Source organism: Equus przewalskii, chromosome 3 (assembly GCF_037783145.1).
Source record: "Equus przewalskii isolate Varuska chromosome 3, EquPr2, whole genome shotgun sequence".
In the NCBI taxonomy this organism is placed as follows: domain Eukaryota; kingdom Metazoa; phylum Chordata; class Mammalia; order Perissodactyla; family Equidae; genus Equus; species Equus przewalskii.
In genome coordinates, this window is record NC_091833.1 from 80,900,267 (window position 1) to 80,921,665 (window position 21,399).

Consider the following 21,399-nt stretch of genomic DNA (forward strand, 5'->3'; position numbering starts at 1 on the left):
CATGGAAAGCCTAAACAATTAGAAATGCTACTTAGATTTAAGTAGATAAAAGGAGAGGAAAAATAGCAACTCAGATGAATTATATTCACATTTTAGGAAACTATTTCTCAATGTAATATTATTTTAATTACTGGGAGGAAATTTTTTTTCAAGTTAACAGCTATTTGTTGAATTTTGGATTCAGTACATATGTCCTCTTTTTCTTGCTAGCTCTCCCTCTCTCTTTCCCCCGTCTTCAGCTGACATACCTCCCTTCTTGAGTTGATCTGATTAAGGAGGTAGGATTGATTCGGTAGTTTGCTTGTCCTAGGATTGGCGTGGTTTTGGTAACGTTTGGAACTCTTTGGTGGATGGCCATATGAAGCTGGATGTACCCTTTTCCTTTATTATTTATATATATATGTAATGTTTTTAATTAAAATTTTTTAAAATTGTGTTTTTGTGTAAGTTTCAGATGTAAAGCTTTATAACTCGACACCTCTATACACTACAAGGCAATAACCACCACAAGTCTAGTCACCATCCGTCACCATACAGTCGACCCCTTTCACCCCTCCAAACTCCTTCCCTTTTGGTAACCATCTGTATAGAGAATTTATTTTATTTTTTATAAAATAAAATGAGTTTATTTTTGGTTTATTTGCTTTTCTTATATTCGACATATGAGTGAAATTATATGGTATTTGACTTTCTTCATCTGACTTATTTCACTTATCATTAATACCCTTAAGGTCCATCCATGTCGTAAATGGCAAGATTTCGTTCTTTTTTTATGGCTGAGTAGTATTCCATTGTGTGTGTGTGTGTGTGTGTGTGTGTGTGTGTGTTTGTGTGTATGTACACTACATCTTCTTTATTTATTCGTCCATCTTTGGACACTTAGGTTGTTTCCATATCTTGGCTATTGTAAATAATGCTGCAGTGAACATAGATGTGCATATATCTTTCAATTAGTGCTTTTGTGTTCTTTGGATAAATACCTAGAAGTGGAATTGCTAAGTCATATTTTTAATTTCTTGAGGAACCTCCATACTGTTTTGTGTAGTGGTTCACCAATTTACATTCCCACCAACAGTGCTTGAGGATTCTGTTTTCTCTACACCCTTGCCAATACTTGTCATTTCTTATCTTTTTGATAATAGCCATGCTGACAGGTATGGGGTGATATCTCATTGTGGTTTTGATTTGCATTTCCCTGATGATTAGTCATGTTGAGCATCTTTTCATGTGCCTGTTGGCCATCTATATATCTTCTTTGGAAAAATGTGTATTTAGGTCCTCTGCCCGTTTATTTTTTAATCAGCTTGTTGTTTTTTTTGATATTGAGTTGTATGAGTGCTTTCTGTATTTTGGATATTAATCCCTTATATATGATTTGCAAGTATCTTTTCGCAGTCAGTAGGTTGTCTTTTTGTTTTGTTGATGCTTTCCTTTGCTGTGCAGAAACTTTTTAGCTGGATGTAGTCCCATTTATTTATTTTTGCTTTTGTTGCCCCTGCCTGGAGACAGATCCAGAAAAATATTGCTTAGACCAATGTGAAGGAGCTTATTGCCTGTGTTTTCTTCTAGGAGTTTTATGGTTTCGGGTCTTACTCAAGTCTTTAATCCATTTTGAGTTTATTTTTGTATATGGTGTGAGACAGTGGTCTAGTTTCATTGTCGTTTGGTGAGAAAGATTGGCCCTGAACTAACATCTGTTGTCAGTTCTCCTCTTTTTGCTTGAGGAGGTTTGTCTTTGAGCTGACATCTGTGCCAATCTTCCTCTGTTTTGTATGTGGGATGCCACCACAGCATGGCTTCATGAACAGTGTGTAGGTCAGTGCCCAGGATCCGAACCCATGAACCCTGAGCTGTGGAAGCAGAGTGTACAGACTTAACCATTGTGCCACTGGGCCTAGTTTCACTCTTTTGTGTGCAGCTGTCCAGTTTTCCCAGCACCATTTATTGAAGAGACTGTCTTTTCCCCATTGTATATTCTTGTCTTCTTTGTTGTAGATTAATTGACCATATATAAGCATGGGTTTATTTCTGGGCTCTCTATTCTGTTCCATTGATCTATGTGTGTGTCTCTGCCAGTAACATACTATTTTGATTACTATAGCTTTGTAGTATAGTTTGAAATCAGGGAGTATGATTCCTCCAGCTTTGTTCTTTACTCAGATTGTTTTGTCTATTCTGGGTCTTTTGTGGTACCATACAAATTTTAGGATTGTTTGTTCTAGTTCTGTAAAAAATGCCTTTGGTATTTTCGTAGGGATTGGATTGAATCTATAGATTGCTTTGGTAGTATGGACATTTTAACAATATTAATTCTTCCAGTTCATGAGCGTGGTTTATCTTTCTATTTATTTGTGTTTCCTTCAATTTCTTTCATCAGTGTCTTACAGTTTTCAGAGTACAGTCTTTTGTGAAATTTATTGCTAGGTATTTTATGCTTTTTGATGCAATGGTAATGGGATTGTTTTCTTAATTTCTGTTTCTGATTGTTCATTATTAGTGTATAGAAATGCAACGGATTTCTTATATTAATTTTGTATCCTGCAACTTAACTGAATTCATTTATTAGTTCTAATACTTTTTTTGGTGTATTCTTTATATATAGTATCTTGTCATCTGCAAATAGTGACAGTTTTACTTCTTTCTTTCCAATTTGGATGCCTTTTCTTTTTCTTGCCTAATTGCTATGGCTGGGACTTCCAGTACTTGTTGAATAAAAGTGGTGAAAGTGGGCCTCCTTGTCTTGTTCCAGATTTTAGAAAAAAAACTTTAAGCTTTTAACTGTTGAGTATTATGTTAGCTGTGGGTTTGTCATATATGGCCTTTATTATTTTGAGGGACATTCCCTGTATGCCCAGTTTGTTGAGAGTCATCGTAAATGGATGTTGAATTTTGTCGAATGCTTTTCCTGCATCTATTGAGATGATCATATGATTTTTAGCCTTCATTTTATTAATGTGGTATATCACATTGATTGATTTGTGGATATTGAACCATCCTTGCATCCCTGGAATAAATCTCACTTGATCATGGTATATAATCCTTTTAATGTATTGTTGAATTCAGTTCGCTAATATTTTGTTGAGGACTTTTGCACAATGGTCATCAAGGGTATTAGCCTGTAGTTTTCTTTTTTTGTGGTCTCCTGGTCTGCTTTTGGTATCAAGGTAATTCTGGCTTCATAAAATACGTTTGGAAGCTTTTCCTGCTTTTTATTTTTTTGGAAGAGTTTGAAAAAGAAAGGTATTAAATCTACTTTGAATGTTTTATAGAATTTCCTGTATTATATTTTTAAGATATACTCTTTGGTGCATAGGAAATGTGTGTACACATGTACAAATGTGTGTACATGTGTGCTCATATGTGTACAGATACCAGTGTGTCTGTGTGTATGTATATGATACCTATGTAAGATGTAAAGTATAATAATATGAGGAACATAAGTTGCTTGTTTGTGATTGAAAAATGGATTATGTTGTGTACAGCGTCTCCTTTGTTAACTTTTAAGTCCTTCAGTAGTTGCTTACTGCATTTAATTTTAGGTATGTGGGAAAACACTGCCATGTGGTAATCATACATGTGAGCGAGTTTGCCATGTTGGTGTTTGTGGAGAATGTCCTCGATCTGGGAAACGGTTCTGTCCATGTCAGAAGTCAAGTAAGACTTTTTTTTTAAACCTTTAATGGGATATGATTATTTATTATGCTAACTAGAGTACTTTCCTAATTAAATTAGATTCTCTGGGAGTTGGTAATGTAATTCAATAATAATACAAATTCGATATTAGATTTCTGTACGTTTGGATGAGAGGACAATATAGCATGGTGGATTAAGAACTCAGACTTTGGAGTCAGGGATATCTGGGTTGAAATCCCACCTTCATGAGTTACGGTTTTCTCAAGTTAAATGGGGACAGTAATAGTACCTTATTTATAAGATAATTATGAGAATTAAATGATAAAATACATATAGAGTATTTAGTGTAGTGCCTAGCACATAAAGGAAACCTAATAATCATAAGCTATTGTGTATTAGGTTATAGGTGCATTTAGTTTTGGCTGCTTTGAGATAAAGGCATAGAGGGGTTGCAGTTTGAGTCCACTTCCTTGACTCCTCTGCACCAATACCAGCACACATATTTATAAGATTACTGCCAACACTTGTCATAATATGTTTATGTTAAAGGTCAGTTTCATAAGATTTTTAAGTCTACATCTTTTTTTTATCCTATGAGATTGTTAAGAGCAAATTTTTAAAAATAACTTTATATATTGTAGAATTCTTTACAGAGGTTTATGTGGTCTTACTCATTTTTTTAGATAGGTATTTCTGAAGTAGTTAGCACATGAAAATGTGCTCCTTGATGAGTGACACATGACAAGTGACCACTTCTTTTTTTGTGAGGAAGATTGGCCCTGAGCCAACATCTGTTACCAATCTTCCTCTTTTTGCTTGAGGAACATTGTCACTGAGCTAATGTCTATGCCAGTCTTCCTCTATATTATGTGGGATGCCACCACAGCATGGCCTGATGAGCAGTGCTAGGTCCATACCCAGGATCTAAACCTGCGAACCCCCCGGGCTGCTAAGGCAGAGTGTGTGAACTTAACCACTATGCCACTGGGCCGTCCCCCAAATTCTTTTTAAAAAGCATAAACTGTACAAATATTAGGGATTATTTTCGGTAAAGTTAATTTTTCTAATAATTATGTAGGTAAGTGCAAAAATTCATAGTCTGAAAGGGCTATCATTCTTTAGGGAGCCAAAAGAACACGGCCTATTGTTAGTGCTTTATAATAATGTATCTTGTTATTAACATTGACCTTTTGTCTGCTTTTAGAGTTTTCTTTGCCTTGTACAGAAGATGTACCGACTTGTGGAGACAGTTGTGACAAAGTACTTGAATGTGGGATCCATAGATGTTCACAGCGTTGTCACCGAGGTCCTTGTGAAACATGTAGACAAGTTAGTCATCTCCTGTGATGATTACTTTTAAGAGCTATCTATCATGATATATCAAATGGGATTGTTCTGTAATTGTTTTCCATTACTTAGTTTTAAAAATCTATATCATGATATGTAAGAGTTTAGTGACCTAGTATTTATGGTGAAGGAGGAGGAGAGTATGCCAGTGATCAAATCTAAAAATTACCTTTAGTTTGTTTTTGCTTAGTAAAAGTTTGGATGTTGTCATTTTTATAGTCTGGTGTGGGGTGGTTTGTTCCCAGAAGACATTCAAAGCAATGACAAATTAGACCTAGTGATGGAAAGAAACGAATGCCTAGAATTAATATTAAGGCTTTAAAGTTACATATGTCATTTTGGTTTTGACCATACTGCTAGATAATCCAATTTTCTTGTTCTCCTGGGACTAGGTGTGCAGATGTTATAGTGTAACTAGATGTGAGTGATTTTAATGTGTGGTATTGTTTTACTACTTGATAGCAAATTTTTACTAAATTTAATAATGGAAATTCTATGAAGTCCTTTTTGGAACAAAGTAAGCTACAAAGAAATACCTTAGGAAATTCAGCTTTATTTTTGGTAAAGTCTTTCATTCACAAGATTCGTAAAACTTTTCTCCTTTGTTTTTTAGCATATATTATAGAGATTGCAGTGTGAAAAAAATCATGTCAACAAAAGTCAGTTTCATTAACATTTATTTCATTCTTCCAGGAAGTAGAAAAGCAATGTCGCTGTGGAAAGCACACAAAACGAATGCCATGTCATAAGCCTTATCTGTGTGAAACTAAGTGTGTTAAGATGCGGGACTGTCAGAAGCATCAGTGTAGGAGAAAGGTATGTGTAATAAACTTGGGAAACTGGTTTAAAAATTCTCTTGAATTTTTTTGGGGGGCCCATGATAAGTGCCTCAAATGTTCAGGCATATTCATTGCTTTCCACATGAACTATTAATAAATATTCCAGATTAATTCTACTTGTTTGTATTAGTGGAAAATCTTACCAAGGCTTTTGAATGTCAAGGGTCTCTTTTTGTCCTGTGAATATTCCTTTCAACTTGATTCTTGGGCTATTTCTGTTCCCTAACTTTAAAACATCATAAGCTGTGTTAGAGTGTTAGTTCGTTTGGTGGTAGAGGCTTAACTTCTCTTGTTCAAATCTTATTTATAGACACTTGGTTCAGTATTGGGTCGACTGGAGGATATTATTGTGTCTGTAGACTTGCAGTTTTTTTGAGTTGCCTTTTATCATTTTGAATTATCCCTCTATCTCTGGTAAGATTTCTTGTTCTTAAGTGTATTGAAATACAGTGATTTCAACTTTGTTTTATTTAGTGTTAACACGGTTTATCTTTTTCCGTTATTTTACTTTTAACTTGCTTGTGTCTTTCTATTTAAAGTGGATTTTAAAAATAAATAAATAAAGTGGATTTCTTATAGACAGCATTTAGATATTATTTTATTTTATCCAAGAGGACAGTCTTTGTTGTTTAATTTGGGTGTAGATTATTTACATTTAATGTGATCCTTAATATGGTTAGATTTTAAATCTGTCATTTTACTATTTATTTTCTATTTGCCTGTCTATTCTTTGTTTGTTTTCCCAATTTTGTGTCTTCTATTTAAAGTGTTGTTTTTCAGTGATTCCATTTTAACTCCTTTATTCAATTCTCACACATTTTATGCCTATGTATTTTATAAACACCAAATACATTGCTTTTATTTTTGCTTTAACTAGTCAAGTATTTTTTAAAGCGTTTGAAAGAATAAGAAAAAGTACTCTTTTATATTTACCATCAAACTCATTATTTTTGGTGCTTTTCATCCTTTTGTATATATTCAGGTTTCTGTCTGGTTTCATTTTCTGTCTATCTGAAGGACTTCTGTTAACATTTCTCGTAGTGCTAGTCATGAATTCTTTCAACTTTTTGTAAACTATCTTTAGCCTTTGTCTGTGAAACATATTTTTACTGTGGAATTCTAGCTTGATGGTATGTTCTCCATACTTTAAAGATGTTGCTCCACTATCTTTTAGCTTGCGTTTTTTCTAACAAAGAGTGTGCTGCGATTGTTATTTTTGTTCCTCTGTATGATTTTTCTTTGGCTGTTTTTAAAGATTTTTCTCTTTATCACCAGTTTTTAGTAATTTATTTGTGGTGTTCCTTGGTATAGCTTTCTTCATGTTTCTTTAGCTTGGTGTTTGTTCGGCTTCTTGGATCTGTTTATAGTTTTCATCAAATTTGTGAAATTGTCAATCTTTATTTCTTCAAATATTGTTCCCCCACCCAATGCCTTCTGAGATTCCAATGACATGTATGTTATGCTGCTTGAAGTCCCACAGCTCACTGATGCTCCATTTATTATTCAGTCCTTTTAATTTCTGCATTTTATTTTAGCTTATATAGCTTTATCTTACTAATTTTCTTCTGCATTGCATAATCCATTGTTTTCCCGTCCTGTGTTTTCTTGTCTCAGATATTATATCTTTTAATTTTTGAGAGTTGAGTTGGGGTCTTTTTTCATATCTTCCTTGTCTCTCCTTAATGCACTCATGCTTTCCTTTATCTTCTTGAGTATGTGAATGGGCTGTACTTAGAATGCCTTTTTTAATGTGTTGTCTACTAATTCTCTTATCTGGCATTTCTGGGTCTGTTTCTGTTGATGATTTTTCTTTTCCTTTTGGGTTATATTTTCCTGCTTTTTTGCTTGCTGGGTAATTTTTGATTGGTTTCCAAACATTGTGAACTTTACATTTTTTGGTGCTGGTTTTTTTTGTATTCCTTTAAATATTTTTAAGCTTTGTTCTGGGTCAAAGTTAAGTTACTTTGAAACCATTTGGTCATTTTGCAGCTTGATTTTGTAAAGCATGGCCAGACTACTCTGTTATCTAGGGCTAATTTGGCCCTACTACTGAGGCAGTAACTCTTCTAAATACTCTGCTTGATTCCTGTGTGTTAGGAGGTTCTTCCACTCTGGCTGTAGGGAACATGAACTATTTCCAGCTTTGAATAATCTCTGGAAATTATTCTGCCTTCTCCTTCCAGCAGTTCTTTCTCAGGTTTTGGATAGTTTCCTCTCACACATGTACAGACCAGTACTCCGCTAAAGACTCAAGGGGTCTCTTCTGGAGTACTCCGGAGTTTTCTCTGTACTGCTACCCCTTCTCCACACATTCTAGCTGCGGTGGCCTCTCTGAACTGTGATTTTTATCTACTCATCTTGATGAGACCACTGGACTCTGCTTATGATCTTGTTCCTGCTGCAACCTGGAAACCTCCAGGTCTAAGCTGATGCTTCCTAGGACTTTATTTCTCTTTTCTTAGAGATTGTTGTCTTGTGCTAATTGTCTAATGTCTGAAAACTGTGGCTTCATATGTTTTGCCTGATTTCCTAATTGTTTAAAGCAGGAAAATAAATCTGGTCATTGTTATTCCATCATGGTCAGAACTGTCTTCAGGCTTATTCAAGTCATGGACCATATAACCTTTTCCCCTACTGCCACTGGCAAAATGATAAGCACATAGTCTCACTTAGTAAATATTTGTCTAATTGAATGAACTGTTTTGACTTCAGATTGTTTTCCAATAATAAGTATTTTGTTTTGAGCTATTTTTATTTACTGAAACTTGTTCTTAAGTAGGTTACAACTCTAAGTTTCTTTAAAACAATAGTAGTCTGTATTTCCTTTCCAAAGTGTGGATCAAGTCAAGGAAGGAGTTAGAATGGCAAGATGGGCTTGAAGTAGTTGCCTTGTGTTGATGAATAAAAATTGGGACAAGTCGTAGATGGCTATATTTCTCGCAGGCAGATTGGAAGTAAGGGAAGTAACTAAAGAAAGAAAGCTAGAAGCAAATAGCCTGTCTCTGCTTCTCTCCTTTAGTTGGTCTCTGATTCCATGGTTTGAAATAACTGCCAAACTAATCTGTACAATGAACTGGTTTTATTTTAATTAAATTTTAAAAATAGCCAGACTAATTGCCTGAATTGACTATAGCATTTGACCAGATCCATTCCTTTGGTTAATGTTGTCAATCTCTGCATAGATAAGTAGAAGTGAAATTATCTTATGGGAATGTTTTAAGTCATAGAATAATTAACTGAAGGCTGAGAAAATTTAGCTTGGTTTCGTTAAATTAGGTCATTGTCTTTTTAAACTAATAAGTTCTTAATAGGGTATATCTACTTAGAAGAAGAATGTTGGTACTCTTGAATACATTATTCTTATAGTGAAAGGAAGTATCTTTTGCTTTTTGTTCTGTGAATAACTAGTCATGGCATTCATATCATACATGGTTTCAAATGACCTGTTCTTTATATATTGCTTTCTCTTCAGTGTTGCCCTGGAAACTGTCCGCCTTGTGATCAAAACTGTGGACGGACATTAGGATGTAGAAACCATAAGTGTCCATCCGTCTGCCACAGAGGTAAAATTTAACAATAGCTGTAATTCTATGTTTTTATTTACAGAGTGCTTTATAGTTGATAGAGAGCTTTCACATTCATTATCTTACTTTGTCCTCTTAACAACCTTGAGAAGTTAGGGCAGTTGCCAAGAACCCTATTTTGTGGACAAGGAGGTTGAAGCTAAAGAGGGTTCAGTGACATACTCAGGAAACATCTAGTAAAATAATATAGGCCAGATTTGAACCTAGGTCTTCTGAATATAAAAGTTTTGTTCTTTCTATAACACAATGTTGTTTCTTTACTTCCTCTCAGCCTTCCCCACACAGTTTTTTTTTTTTAAAGATTTTATTTTTTCCTTTTTCTCCCCAAAGCCCCTCTGGTACATAGTTGTATATTCTTCGTTGTGGGTCCTTCTAGTTGTGGCATGTGGGACGCTGCCTCAGCGTGGCCTGATGAGCAGTGCCATGTCTGCACCCAGGATTCGAACCAACGAAACACTGGGCCGCCTGCAGTGGAGCGCGCGAACCCAACCACTCGGCCACGGGGCCAGCCCCCCCCACACAGTTTTTTAATTGATTAATATGTTCTTAGATTTTTCAGTTTTATTTTGAATTTTAGACATTTATGTGGAATTAAGTCTAGTAAGGATTGGATATATCCTAAGCCAGTGATTCTCCAGCTTTTCGGTCTCAAGACCCTTTACACTGTATTGGGACCCAAAGAGCTTTTGCTAATGTGGGTTTTGTCTATTGATGTTTTTTGTATTTGAAATTGAAATAAAGTGTATTAATATTTATTATTTTACTTAAAAACAGTAATAATAAACCCATTACATCTTAATTCAATAACTTATTTTTTGTGAAAAACAACTATATTTTGTGAAAAAAATTTAGCAGGAAGAATGGTATTGTTTTACATTTTTGCAAATGTCTTTAACGTCTAGCTTAATAGAAGATAGCTGGATTCACATCTATTGAATGCATTCAATCTGTTGTGATGTCACTTGGCACATACCTTCTGGAAAACTATACACATGAGACCTTGCAGACCCTCTGTAAGGTCTCATGGGTGGCTAAGTTATTAGACATTGAAAACTGAGTTAACTTTACCCATCTGGAGTATGTGGATATAAAATGGAATCTACTGAAAGATAGTATAGGGTAGTGGGAAGAGCACGGACTTAGGGTAACAGGTCCTGGGGCAAGCCACTTACTAACTTTATGACTTGGGACAAACTACTGTGCTGTACTGTTTTCCTGTCTTTCTTTGTGACTAGGAGGATGCTAAATATCTCAGTTCATCTCTTAATCATCTCAGATATCTCTCTCAAGGTATATGGCATTACTATTGTTTTGTATAATAAGCAAACAAGCAAAGAGACTATTGGCTCAAGGTCATAGAACTAGTTACATGGTCAGAATTTGAACCCAAACTTTAATGATATTTCTGTTATACAACATTGCCTCCCAATTAGAAAAAGTGGCAAATTCTGTCAACCCCTTAGACATTTTCCTGTGGATGTTCTCTGATTCATCAGTGTCTTTAAAATGTGAAGTTTATAACTACTTTTTCAGTTCTCACAATCACTAAAAGGATTTTATTTCCTCTTATAGTCATAATGCATCATTGACCAATTAAACTTAAAGTTCATTAACATTCTAAAGTTAGTCATTAATTCATTCGATAAATATTTTTGAGTGTCTGCTAAGTGCCAGTCACTGGGATTGCATGAGTGAAGAATATTGACAAAGTGCCTACTCTTACGGAACTTATTTTTTTACTCCCTGTCAGTTAAAATACAAGTAAAGAATATCAATCATTAACAAGTATAGAAAGAAAATTAGAGTGAAATTAAAGTTGTGATAGTAGGGATGGTAATACTATTTTATGTAGTGTGATCAGGGGAGGACTCTGAAAGGGTGATATTTGAGGGGAGTCCGGGAGTCCTGAAAGAAGTAAGGGATCAGGTCATGTGGAAATGGGGGTGGGGTAGTGTTCCAGGCAAGAAAACAGTGATTGCAAAGGCCCTGAGACAGCATTTGATGGAACAGCAAGGAGGACCAAAGTAGGTGCTCAAGGGGGATAAACAGTAGGAGATGAGGTCAAAGAGATGATGGGATAAAGGATTGCTGGGGAAAGGAGAATATGTGTAGGGCACTGTAGACCATTGTTAAAACACTGGCCTTTGAGTAGAAAACCTGGCTGGTTGTATGACCATTAAAAAAATTCAATAGTTTAGAATTTTCTCACCAAGAAAACACCAGGCCTAGTTGATTTTTACACATAACTTTTAACAAATAAACAGTTCAGGTATATATAAGTTCAGTCTCTTCGTAAACTATTTGAGAGTATATGTAAAAAAGGAATGTGCCCCAACTTATATCATCTGACAAGGAAAGTAAGAGAAAATTACAAGCCAACCTGACTCATAAATATGTTTTAGAAATATTAAAGTTTTAGCTGCTCACATGCAGCTATCCAATACTACAGTATTAGCTATCCAAAGCCGTAATCTATCATAACCAAGTTGGATTTATTCCAATAATGTATGGTTGGTTTAATATTAGTAAGTCTGGTAATGTGATTCACCACATTAACAGATTAAAGGAGAAATGAGATCATCTTAGTAAATGTCTAAAAATAGTTGATAAAATTCAACATCTGTATATGATAAAAACTTAATGAGAAATAGGAGGGAGCATCCTTAACTTGATATAGAGTTATGTGTCAAAAGGTAAGAGCAAGCATCATACTTAGTGGAGAAGTGTTGAAAGTGTATCCCTCTCTGGGATTATTTTGGAGAAAATCCCATAAATACTTCAGTATTCATCTCTGAAAGATGGATTCTTAACCTAAAAGAAGTTAATATGTTTCTTAGTATCAGCAAATATCTGGTGTTCAAATTTCTGTCTGTCTCATAAAGATCTTATTTTTTTATTTCAGTTTGTATGACTCAAAAACCTAATAAGATTGACGTTGTAATTGGTTGATGTCTCTAAAGTCTGTTAATCTATAATTTTCCTCCTCCATCTCCTTTTTTTTTTTCCTTGTCACTTATTTGTTTAAGAAACTAGGATCCTCTATTTAGTTTTACAGAGTCTGGATTTTGCAGATTGCATCTCTGTGGTATTATTTGAAATTTTCCTCTATATTTCCTGTAAATTGTTAGTGGGATTTAGAGGTTTGATCAGACCCAGGTTAAATTTTTTTTTGGCAGTGTTTATTTTTTTTTAAAGCTTATTAGCCCCTAACAAAATTTATCTTAATGGAAAGTGTGTGCAAGATGCTGTTGTGCAACTGTCACCATTTGTTTAATCCTCAGTTATGTGAGAGATATATAATTGTTATTTCATACCATTTTCCATCATTCTAGACACCTTCATAATCAAAGACGGCATCATCACTCATAGGGAGAGGGCGCTAACTGCATGTTTGTACTGTGAATATATGAAAGGTTGAGTTACAATTCTTTTAAGTTCTAGGTCATCTGTGTTTATGGTTCTGAAATTACTGGACTGATACCCCTTTTGGCTATTGACCAACTGGTCGCTATAGTTATATTCTCTATGCTGCTTTTTCACTTTAAAAATATTGTCTCTGAAGCTATTTTAGTTTATCTGTCATGCTGTACAGGTATGTGTAACAAATTTTGTTAATCAACAGGAAGACTATTCAGAGAAATTATCCCTTATTCTTAAGGTTTAATTTTTTAAAAAGGGAAAAGTGGTGCTATACTTTAGAGTGGCATAAAGGTCGTGTTTGATAAGTTCCTCTTTGAATTGCTAAAGATGAATGAAAATTATCATTGTTGAAAGATCAAAACAAAATTTGATCATGCGGGTCAGGATCGCTTGACTTATGCTACCATCAAGATAATACTTCATTTGGTTACACTTTACTTATCAAAACACCAAAGTATAAATTTGGTAATTTGTACAATACAGGTATGTTTTTTCCCTATGGTGCTTTTTACTGTTGTTTTCTTTTTCCGTGTTCAGTATTTGAATCAAAATTCTAGCTCCTGTTTGTTTTAGGGAACTATTTTGATCTTTTAAAGGCTTTAACCAGACTATTTTTCATCATTAATCTGTTTCTTATTAGGTTAACTGCTATTCATTATTTTGCTTGGTCCTGACACTAGGCAGCAGTCTCTTAAGATATTCATTCCTTAGCTGAAGCCTCTTATTCCCTTCTTACTATTTCATTTCTAGTGGGGTACCTTACTGGGAAAACTAGAGTTGGAAGAAAGCCCTTAAGATCACGTCAGAGCCTCAAGGAGAACTTTATAGCTGTTTAAAAAGGTTTTTTCATTTTTTGTGTGTGTATTTCTACCAACTTACCATAACGAAAGAAGATAAAAGCTGAAACCCAAACAACTTTTTCTTTTGGAATGTTTAGGAGTATTTGGAAATATAGGCTAAAATCAGGGTTTACAATTTAGTCTTTTTACAAAGCATGAGTAGTAGAAAATTGACTGTACGTGTTGATAACCTCATGAGAGAAGTTACTCTTATTGGGAATTTATCTAAAAATAATGTACTTGAATAGAAGTATGTATGAAAATAAGCCAAAAAGATTATTGTTAACATTAGGTTTTCCAAAGACTTAGATCCATTTTGCTTGTGTAGTGTTGAATGAGTAATGTGGTAAATTTGTTATTTAGAACAAAACTTTGGGCAAATTTTAAGTCAAATTCTAAAACTTTTCGTTGAAGTACCAGTGTAGATATAGAAAAGTATACAAATCGTAAGTGTACAGCTTGAATTTTTACACACTGAATATAACCATGTAACCAGAATTCAGATCATTAAACAGAATTTACCAGCATTTCCAAAACCCTCCTTATATCCTTTGTAACCATCATTCTGATTTTGAACATTGTAGGTTAGTTTTTGCTGCTTACTTTATGTAAATGGAATCGTGTACTACATGTTCTTTGTATCTGGCTTCTTTTGCTCAGTGTTAGGTGTGTGAAGTTCATTCATATCTTGTAGTTTCTTCATTCTCCTTGTACAGTATCCCATTGTGCAAACAGACGAAACTTACTGATTCTACTCTTGATGGACATTTGGGTAGTTAAGAACATTTCTTTTTAAGTTTCAGACTTTGTTTTCAGGTAGTTGCTATCCCTGCCCAGAAACTGTAGATGTGAAGTGCAGCTGTGGCAATACAAAGGTGACAGTGCCCTGTGGCCGAGAGCGCACCACGAGACCGCCCAAATGCAAAGAGCAATGCAGGTTGGTACGAAGCTCTGCACAAACGTACATCTGGCGTCTTACAAATTTAAGTTTGTATGACTTTTTATATTGTCAGTATTTTCAATTTTGTTTTAATGTGTTAAAATATTAGTATTCACAGTATGCTCATTCTGTATGGAATCAGAAGATATGTAAATAGATAACTGCACTTTAGATATAATTGTTCAGTGATCAAAAGTAATTTAAAAAATTGTACTTTATGATTTAGTCGACCACCAACTTGCCATCATACAAGTCAAGAAAAACATCGCTGTCACTTTGGCTCTTGTCCTCCATGTCATCAACCTTGCCAAAAAGTTTTGGAGAAATGTGGTCACTTGTGTCCTGCTCCATGTCATGATCAAGCATTAATAAAGCAAACTGGCAGGGTAAGGGAACAATATTATTAAGAGATAGTGCATTGCTGTGGGTCATATTTTCTTAATTTTACTTAGTCATTCAACAAACAGTGATTAAGTACTTATTGGGTATTAAGGACTGAGATAGGAGCTGGGGTACAAGGTAAATAAGACTTGGTCTTTTATCTTAAGAAGCTCACAATATAGAAAAGGAGAGAAATCAATAAACAAATGTGTGCTGCAAATACTGTGTGATAGGCATGTTATAATGATGATACAGATGAATTTGTCAGTCTTCCTTCATATATTGTGGTTTAGGGTTATAGATATCTCCTGGTTCCCTCAAAGATTTATTCACATGTTCAATGAATATTTATTGAGCCCTTACTGTGTATTAAGCATTCTTCTAGGTGCTGGGGATAGAACAGTGAACAAAATAATGGAGATTATGTTCTACTGGTGGAAGCTGGAATTTACATATCTGTTTCTCATTCTCCTTTTGGCTTATGAGAAGTGAAAGAGGCTACTCTGCCTTTGTTCTGAAATTTAAAAACTGGAGTCTGTCTCAATTTTTAATATCAGATGTGTGTGGAGAGGAAAATGTGATAGAATACAGATGAAATAAAATATTTCAGTGAGCACAATTCGTTGATTATTTGAAAAAATTTCAACCTGCTTGAGTGGAAGATACATGGACATATTTTCTTAGGTTCTTGTAATTGCCATATGATTTAATCTCTCTGACTTAAAATTATATATTTTACTTGTAGCACCAGCCTACAGGCCCTTGGGAACAGCCTTCTGAGCCAGCATTTATTCAGACTGCATTACCTTGTCCTCCATGCCAAGTTCCTATTCCTATGTAAGTATTAGAATTTTAGCTTTTTTAAAAAAATCTTTTGACATAGTTCAGAGCGTGTCTTAAGTCACCTTCTTCCTTTTCTCTTTGTTCAGTTTATCATTATTTCAGGCCTAGCCTGTGCACTAGCTTCTCTGTCTTCAGCCTCATTCATTTTCTGATGTATTTTACATAGTGTTGATCTGCAGATTCAATGCCATCCCTGTCAAAAGCACAGCTGGCTTTTTTTTACAGAAATTGAAAAGTTGACCCTAAAATTCATATGGAAATATGAGTGATCTGGAATAACTAAAATGGCCTTAAAAGTAAAGGTCAACGTTAGAGGGCTCACGTTTCCTGATTTTAAAATTTAGTACAAAACTACAGTAATCAAGAATGTGTGGTATTGGCATAAGGATAGACATACTGATCAATGAAATAAAATTGAGAGTCTAGAAAGAAACCCATATATTTACAGTCAATTGATTTTTTACAAGAGTGGCAAGACAATTCAATGGAGGAAAGAATGTTTTTTTTTTTCCAGTAAATGGTGCTGGGACACTGGATATTCACATGGAAAAAAATGAATTTGGATCCCTACCTCATAATATATATCAATATTAACTCAAAATGGTTCAAAGACCTACAAATAAGAGCTGAAACTGTTAAACTCTTAGAAGAAAATGTAGATGTAAATCTTTGTGCCCTAGGCAGTGGTTTGTTAGAGATGACACCTAACGAAAATTGAACTTTATAAAAATTAAGTCAAATCAGAGGGCGCTATCAAGAAATTGTGCTTCAAGAACACTGTCAAAAAATTGAAAAGACAACCCACAGAATGGGAGAAAATGTTTGTAAGTCATGTGTCTTGTAAAAGTGTGTTATCCAGAATATATATATAATTCTTAAACTCAGAAACAAAAAGACAAATAATCCAAGTGAAAAATGGGCAAAGCCTTTGAATAGACATTTCTTCAAAGAAGATCTACAAATGGCCGGTAAATACGTGTGAAAGGATGCTCATTATCATTAGTTATAAGGGAAATGCAAACCAAAACCACAATGAGATACCATTTTATTCCATTTAGGAAATTAAAAAGACATATAATAAGTGTTGGTGAAGATATGGAGAAGTCGGAACCGTCATACAATGCTGCTGGCGACATAAAATGTCGTGGCTACTTTGGAAAACAGTTTGGCAGTTCCTCAGGAAACTGAACAAAGAGTTACCTTATGACCCAGCAGTTTTACTCGTAGGTGTATACCCAAGAGAATTAAAAATATGTGTTCACAAAAAACTTGAACGTTCACAGTAGCACTATTAATAGCCAAAAAGTGGAAACAACCCAGATGTTCCTCAACTAAGGTATACATTTAAAAAAAATAGTATGTTCATACAATGGAATATTAATTGACAATAAAATTGAATGAAGTACTGATATACGCTATAACATGAATGAACCTTGAAAATATGCTAAATGGAAGAAGTCACAAAAGGTCCCATATTATATGATTCCATTTATACAAAATTTCCCAAATAGACAAATCTATAGAAACAGAAGGCAGATTAGTGTTTGCCAGGGTCTGAGGGAGGAAGAAATGGCAAGTTACTGCTATCTGTCAACTGGTGAATGGATAAACAAAATGTGGATTAGTTATACAGTGGAATATTATTCAGCCATAAAAATGCGTGACTTACTGATACATGCTGTAACATGGATAAACTTCGAAAACAGTATGCTAAGTGAAAGAAGCCAAACACAAAAAACCACGTAATGTTTGATTCCATTTATGTGCAGTGTTCAAAATTGACAAATCCATAGAGACAGAAAGTAGATTAGTGGTTGTCCCAGCAGCTAGGGGTCGAGGACCATGTGGGAGTGACTTCTAATAGTTATAGGGTTCTCTTTGGGATTATGAAAATATTCTAGAATTAGATGGTGGTGATGGTTGTATAACTTTGTGAATATATTCAAAGCCACTGAATTGTACTCTTTACAAGTATACATTTTATGGTGTACGACCCGTTCAAGTTAACTCTCATGAAAGGTGTAAAGTCTCTCTCGATTTTTTTTTTTCTGTGCAGATGTCCCTGTGTTCCAGCACCAACTACTTTTCAGAAAAGATTATTCTTTCCCCGTTCAGTTGCCTGTCTCCTTTGTCAGAGATCCACTGACTATAATTGTGTGGGTCCATTTCTGGGGACTTTATTTCTGTTCCATTGACCTGTTTTCACCAACCTGTTTTCTTCACTGTCTTGATCTCTGTAGCTTTATAGCCAGTCTTGAAGTTGGGTAGTCTCATTCCTCTGACTTCATTCTGCTTCACTACTGGATTGGGGTTTTTTGTCTCTCTGTATAGGCCTTAGAATCAGTTTATTAATATCCACAAAATAACTTGCTGGGATTTTGATTGGAATTGTATAGAATCTAGATCAAGTTGGGAAGAAGTGATATCTTAACAATATTGCACTTGCCTATTGGCAAACACGGAATATCTCCATTTATTTAGACCTTCTTTAATTTCTTTTATCAGTGTTTTGTAGTTTTCCTCATATAGATCTGTATATATTTTGTTAGCCGTATACCTAAGTATCTCATTTTTTTGTGCTAGTATAAATGGTGGTATGCTTTTAATTTCAAATTCCAGCTCGTTGCTGGTATATGGGAAAGCTCTTGCCTTTTATATATTAACTTTGTATCCTGCAGCCTTTCTATAATCACTTATTTCCATATGTGTTTATTTTTTATTCTTAATAAAACAAACTAGTGGAGTTAGCCTCTTTGGTTTAGGTATTATCTTTGAAGAATTTATAATATTTTCATTTCATTTTATTTTTCTCTTGCAGGGAATGCCTTGGGAAGCATGAGGTGAGTTATAGGCACAAGTTTTAAGTAAAGCTTGTAATCTCTACCTCTTCTCTACTAGGATTGTTAGAAATAACAAAGTTGAAGTATTAGTTTAGTGCTACAAAGGCAAGAGTTTGCTAATTTTAAAAATATACGGTGCTTTTATTTGAGACTTAGTCAATGTATATGGATTCACTACAGAATCATTACATTGAATCTCCCTTTTAGGAATAGAATGTTTTGCTTGCTGGCGTTCATTCTTTGGGTTTTTTTTGATAGGTTACTTTGGTTTTGATAATAACTGTTATAGTGAAAATGAATTAGACCTTTGTGAAACTTGTTCTCACATGATAACAGAGTCATTTTGGAAACATGGGTCCAGAAGGTTTTGTGTGTGTGTTGTGCTGATTTTCCTTTTTTTTTTTTTAAAGGTGAGTCCACTACCATGCCATGCTGTAGGACCCTACTCTTGCAAGAGAGTTTGTGGCCGAACCTTAGGTTGTCAGAATCATACGTGTATGAAGGAATGCCACAAAGTAACTGAAGTTGATGCCAGCACTGGCAAAAACAAGGTAATGTCTTTAGGTCGAATGTATATATGCTTATAGTATGCTTGAAACATTTTGTTCAATAATTATGTCTTAAATATTTTTCCATTTTGATATTAACTTCTTTCCTCTTTCTTGCCTCATCCCTTCTTCCTTTGCTTTCCTAGGAGAATTAACGCTAACAGCTTACTGTATGTGGCTCTATATCTTTGTGCTGGCTCATAACAGTATGCCTTTTAATGTGGTATTCGTTACATATTGTACCTGTGTTGTTACTGAACCAAAAGTGGGTTTGCCTCTTGGCAGAGTTAAAATCAGACTCTTGACCAGAAGTAGTTGTCACACAAAGTAGAACTTATTTGCAGCAAGTAGGAGGCCACGTGGAATCACTTCCGAAGTTGTGGCTGTCCCTGAACAAAGGAAAGCAGAGGCCTTTTATTTCCATTGGGGGATGAGTATTCAAAAGGGAGAGGTGGGTATTTGCATGCACAGGCTCAGTTGGAAAGCATGCTTCCCACATACACTGCAGGTGACGGTAATAAGGCCTAAGATCGTCCTGGAGAGATCTTAGCATTGAAAATGAGGCAGAAGTCATAGGCGTAGCTCTTCTGGTGAGGCTTGGTCTGGTTTAGGGTGGTTGGTAATTGCATCTCTTAAACAGTTAAATGCTTCCAACCCACCCTTGAGTTCCTTGGGGCAATTAGTCAGTGATGGTGCTACTACATAGGATTTGATTTTATGATAAAAGTACGGAAATTATGTATCTTGATAGTAGGTGGCAATATCACCTCTAGTTCTGTCCATTCATATTTCTGAACTTAGTCTGGAGCATTTGCTCCCAGCTATTTTTCAAACCTGACATGTATGATAGATGATGTTCACAATTTTAATAAATTCCTAATCTTTCATTGAAAGTAAGGTAAATAGCATCACAGATGTGGGGTGTGTGTATGGGTGTGTCAAATTCTGTAAAAGCATTTTATAAGCATATGAGAAATTAGCCATTCAAAGATCTCTAAAATTGCCATTTTACAAGGAAAAACAAATGCAGCGAATCAAATTTTAAATAATATTACATTCTATTTTTAAAATAATTGTTTTTCCTAAACTTCCATTCTATAGGCAATTATGATAATATTAGCAAGTGTGCATAATGAAGAATAAGTCATAAATTTTAAGCTTCATTTTTATTAAGTAAGATTAAATTTATGAATGTTTAAATTATTAGTATGAATTGTGTTACTGAAATTTTCACTTGCATTGTTAGGTTTTTTGTCTTTGATTTAGTAATTGTAATATATGACAACCTAAATGTCAGCAATATTCTTCCTCATGTGCAGACATACATGTAAATATTTTATAATTTCTTCATTGATCTGTGCCTTGATCCTCAATAAAAAGGTACTCATGATAAAATGAAAAACATATTGGAATTGTAAAATGAAACTAACAAATAATTATAATGATTCAAAACCACTTTAACTAGTTAGGGTATAGCTGCTGTACAGCTTTCCTCTAGATTTTCAGAACATCAGATGAGTAAGAAAACCTCATTTTAAGAGCTGATATCACAATGATGGAATTCTCTTGGATTATGCCACCATTGCTTCCTGGGCAGGCGATGTGGCAAGATATGGATTATAAGTATGTGCAGGTCTTCTCAGTTGAGCTACAAGTGCATTCCTGTCTCCCACTCAAGGAAGACTACTGCAGTGCAAATGAGTGAAAATTATGTTATTTGGGGGATAACTTTGCAATCACTCTAATTTATATATTAAAAGCTAAATAATTCAGAAACTTTTAAAAATTAATTCCTTACGATAACACCTCATTTGAGACCCACTGGAGAAAGGCTTCTAGTATGTATCTCTTGATCCACATGCTTCTGGAATTTGTAATACGGTTTTTAAACTTGAGTTGTAGCACAGAGCCTACAACATGGCAGGTGTTCAATAAGCATTTATTGAATTCACTGGAATCAAAGCTCTATTGCTTTTAACTCTACTCTGGTCTCCTTTCCTGGCCTTACCCTCAGATGTCGGTCCAATCAAGGCTATTGTTATGTGTGATGGCTCTGATTGCTACCATGAGCAACAGATAGCCCTATTGTCTAATTCATTGGCTGTAGTGAGTGGAACTGTGATTGATGGGTGAGGTTCAGGTGAGACTAATGGCCATTGAAATGGTGTGTGTTTCCCAGGCAAAC

General features: G+C 34.8%; 1 protein-coding gene and 1 long non-coding RNA gene across 5 annotated transcripts in view; one reads left to right on the top strand and one right to left on the bottom strand.

Annotated features, from left to right (window-relative positions):
- LOC139082593 (uncharacterized) overlaps nt 1–21,399 on the bottom strand; it is a 51,543-nt gene that overhangs the window by 18,733 nt on the left and 11,411 nt on the right. The gene's annotated exons all lie outside the window — the stretch shown is intronic.
- The window catches only part of NFXL1 (nuclear transcription factor, X-box binding like 1), a 55,980-nt gene that overhangs the window by 14,699 nt on the left and 19,882 nt on the right, over nt 1–21,399 (top strand). For all 4 annotated transcript variants that reach the window (XM_070615032.1, XM_070615030.1, XM_070615031.1 and 1 more), the window contains exons 9-17: nt 3,540–3,654; nt 4,838–4,962; nt 5,674–5,796; nt 9,292–9,382; nt 14,479–14,599; nt 14,829–14,988; nt 15,729–15,820; nt 18,645–18,666; nt 19,077–19,217. In XM_070615032.1, the coding sequence (XP_070471133.1) occupies nt 3,540–3,654; nt 4,838–4,962; nt 5,674–5,796; nt 9,292–9,382; nt 14,479–14,599; nt 14,829–14,988; nt 15,729–15,820; nt 18,645–18,666; nt 19,077–19,217 (990 nt within the window). The remainder of the gene's footprint in view (nt 1–3,539; nt 3,655–4,837; nt 4,963–5,673; nt 5,797–9,291; nt 9,383–14,478; nt 14,600–14,828; nt 14,989–15,728; nt 15,821–18,644; nt 18,667–19,076; nt 19,218–21,399) is intronic.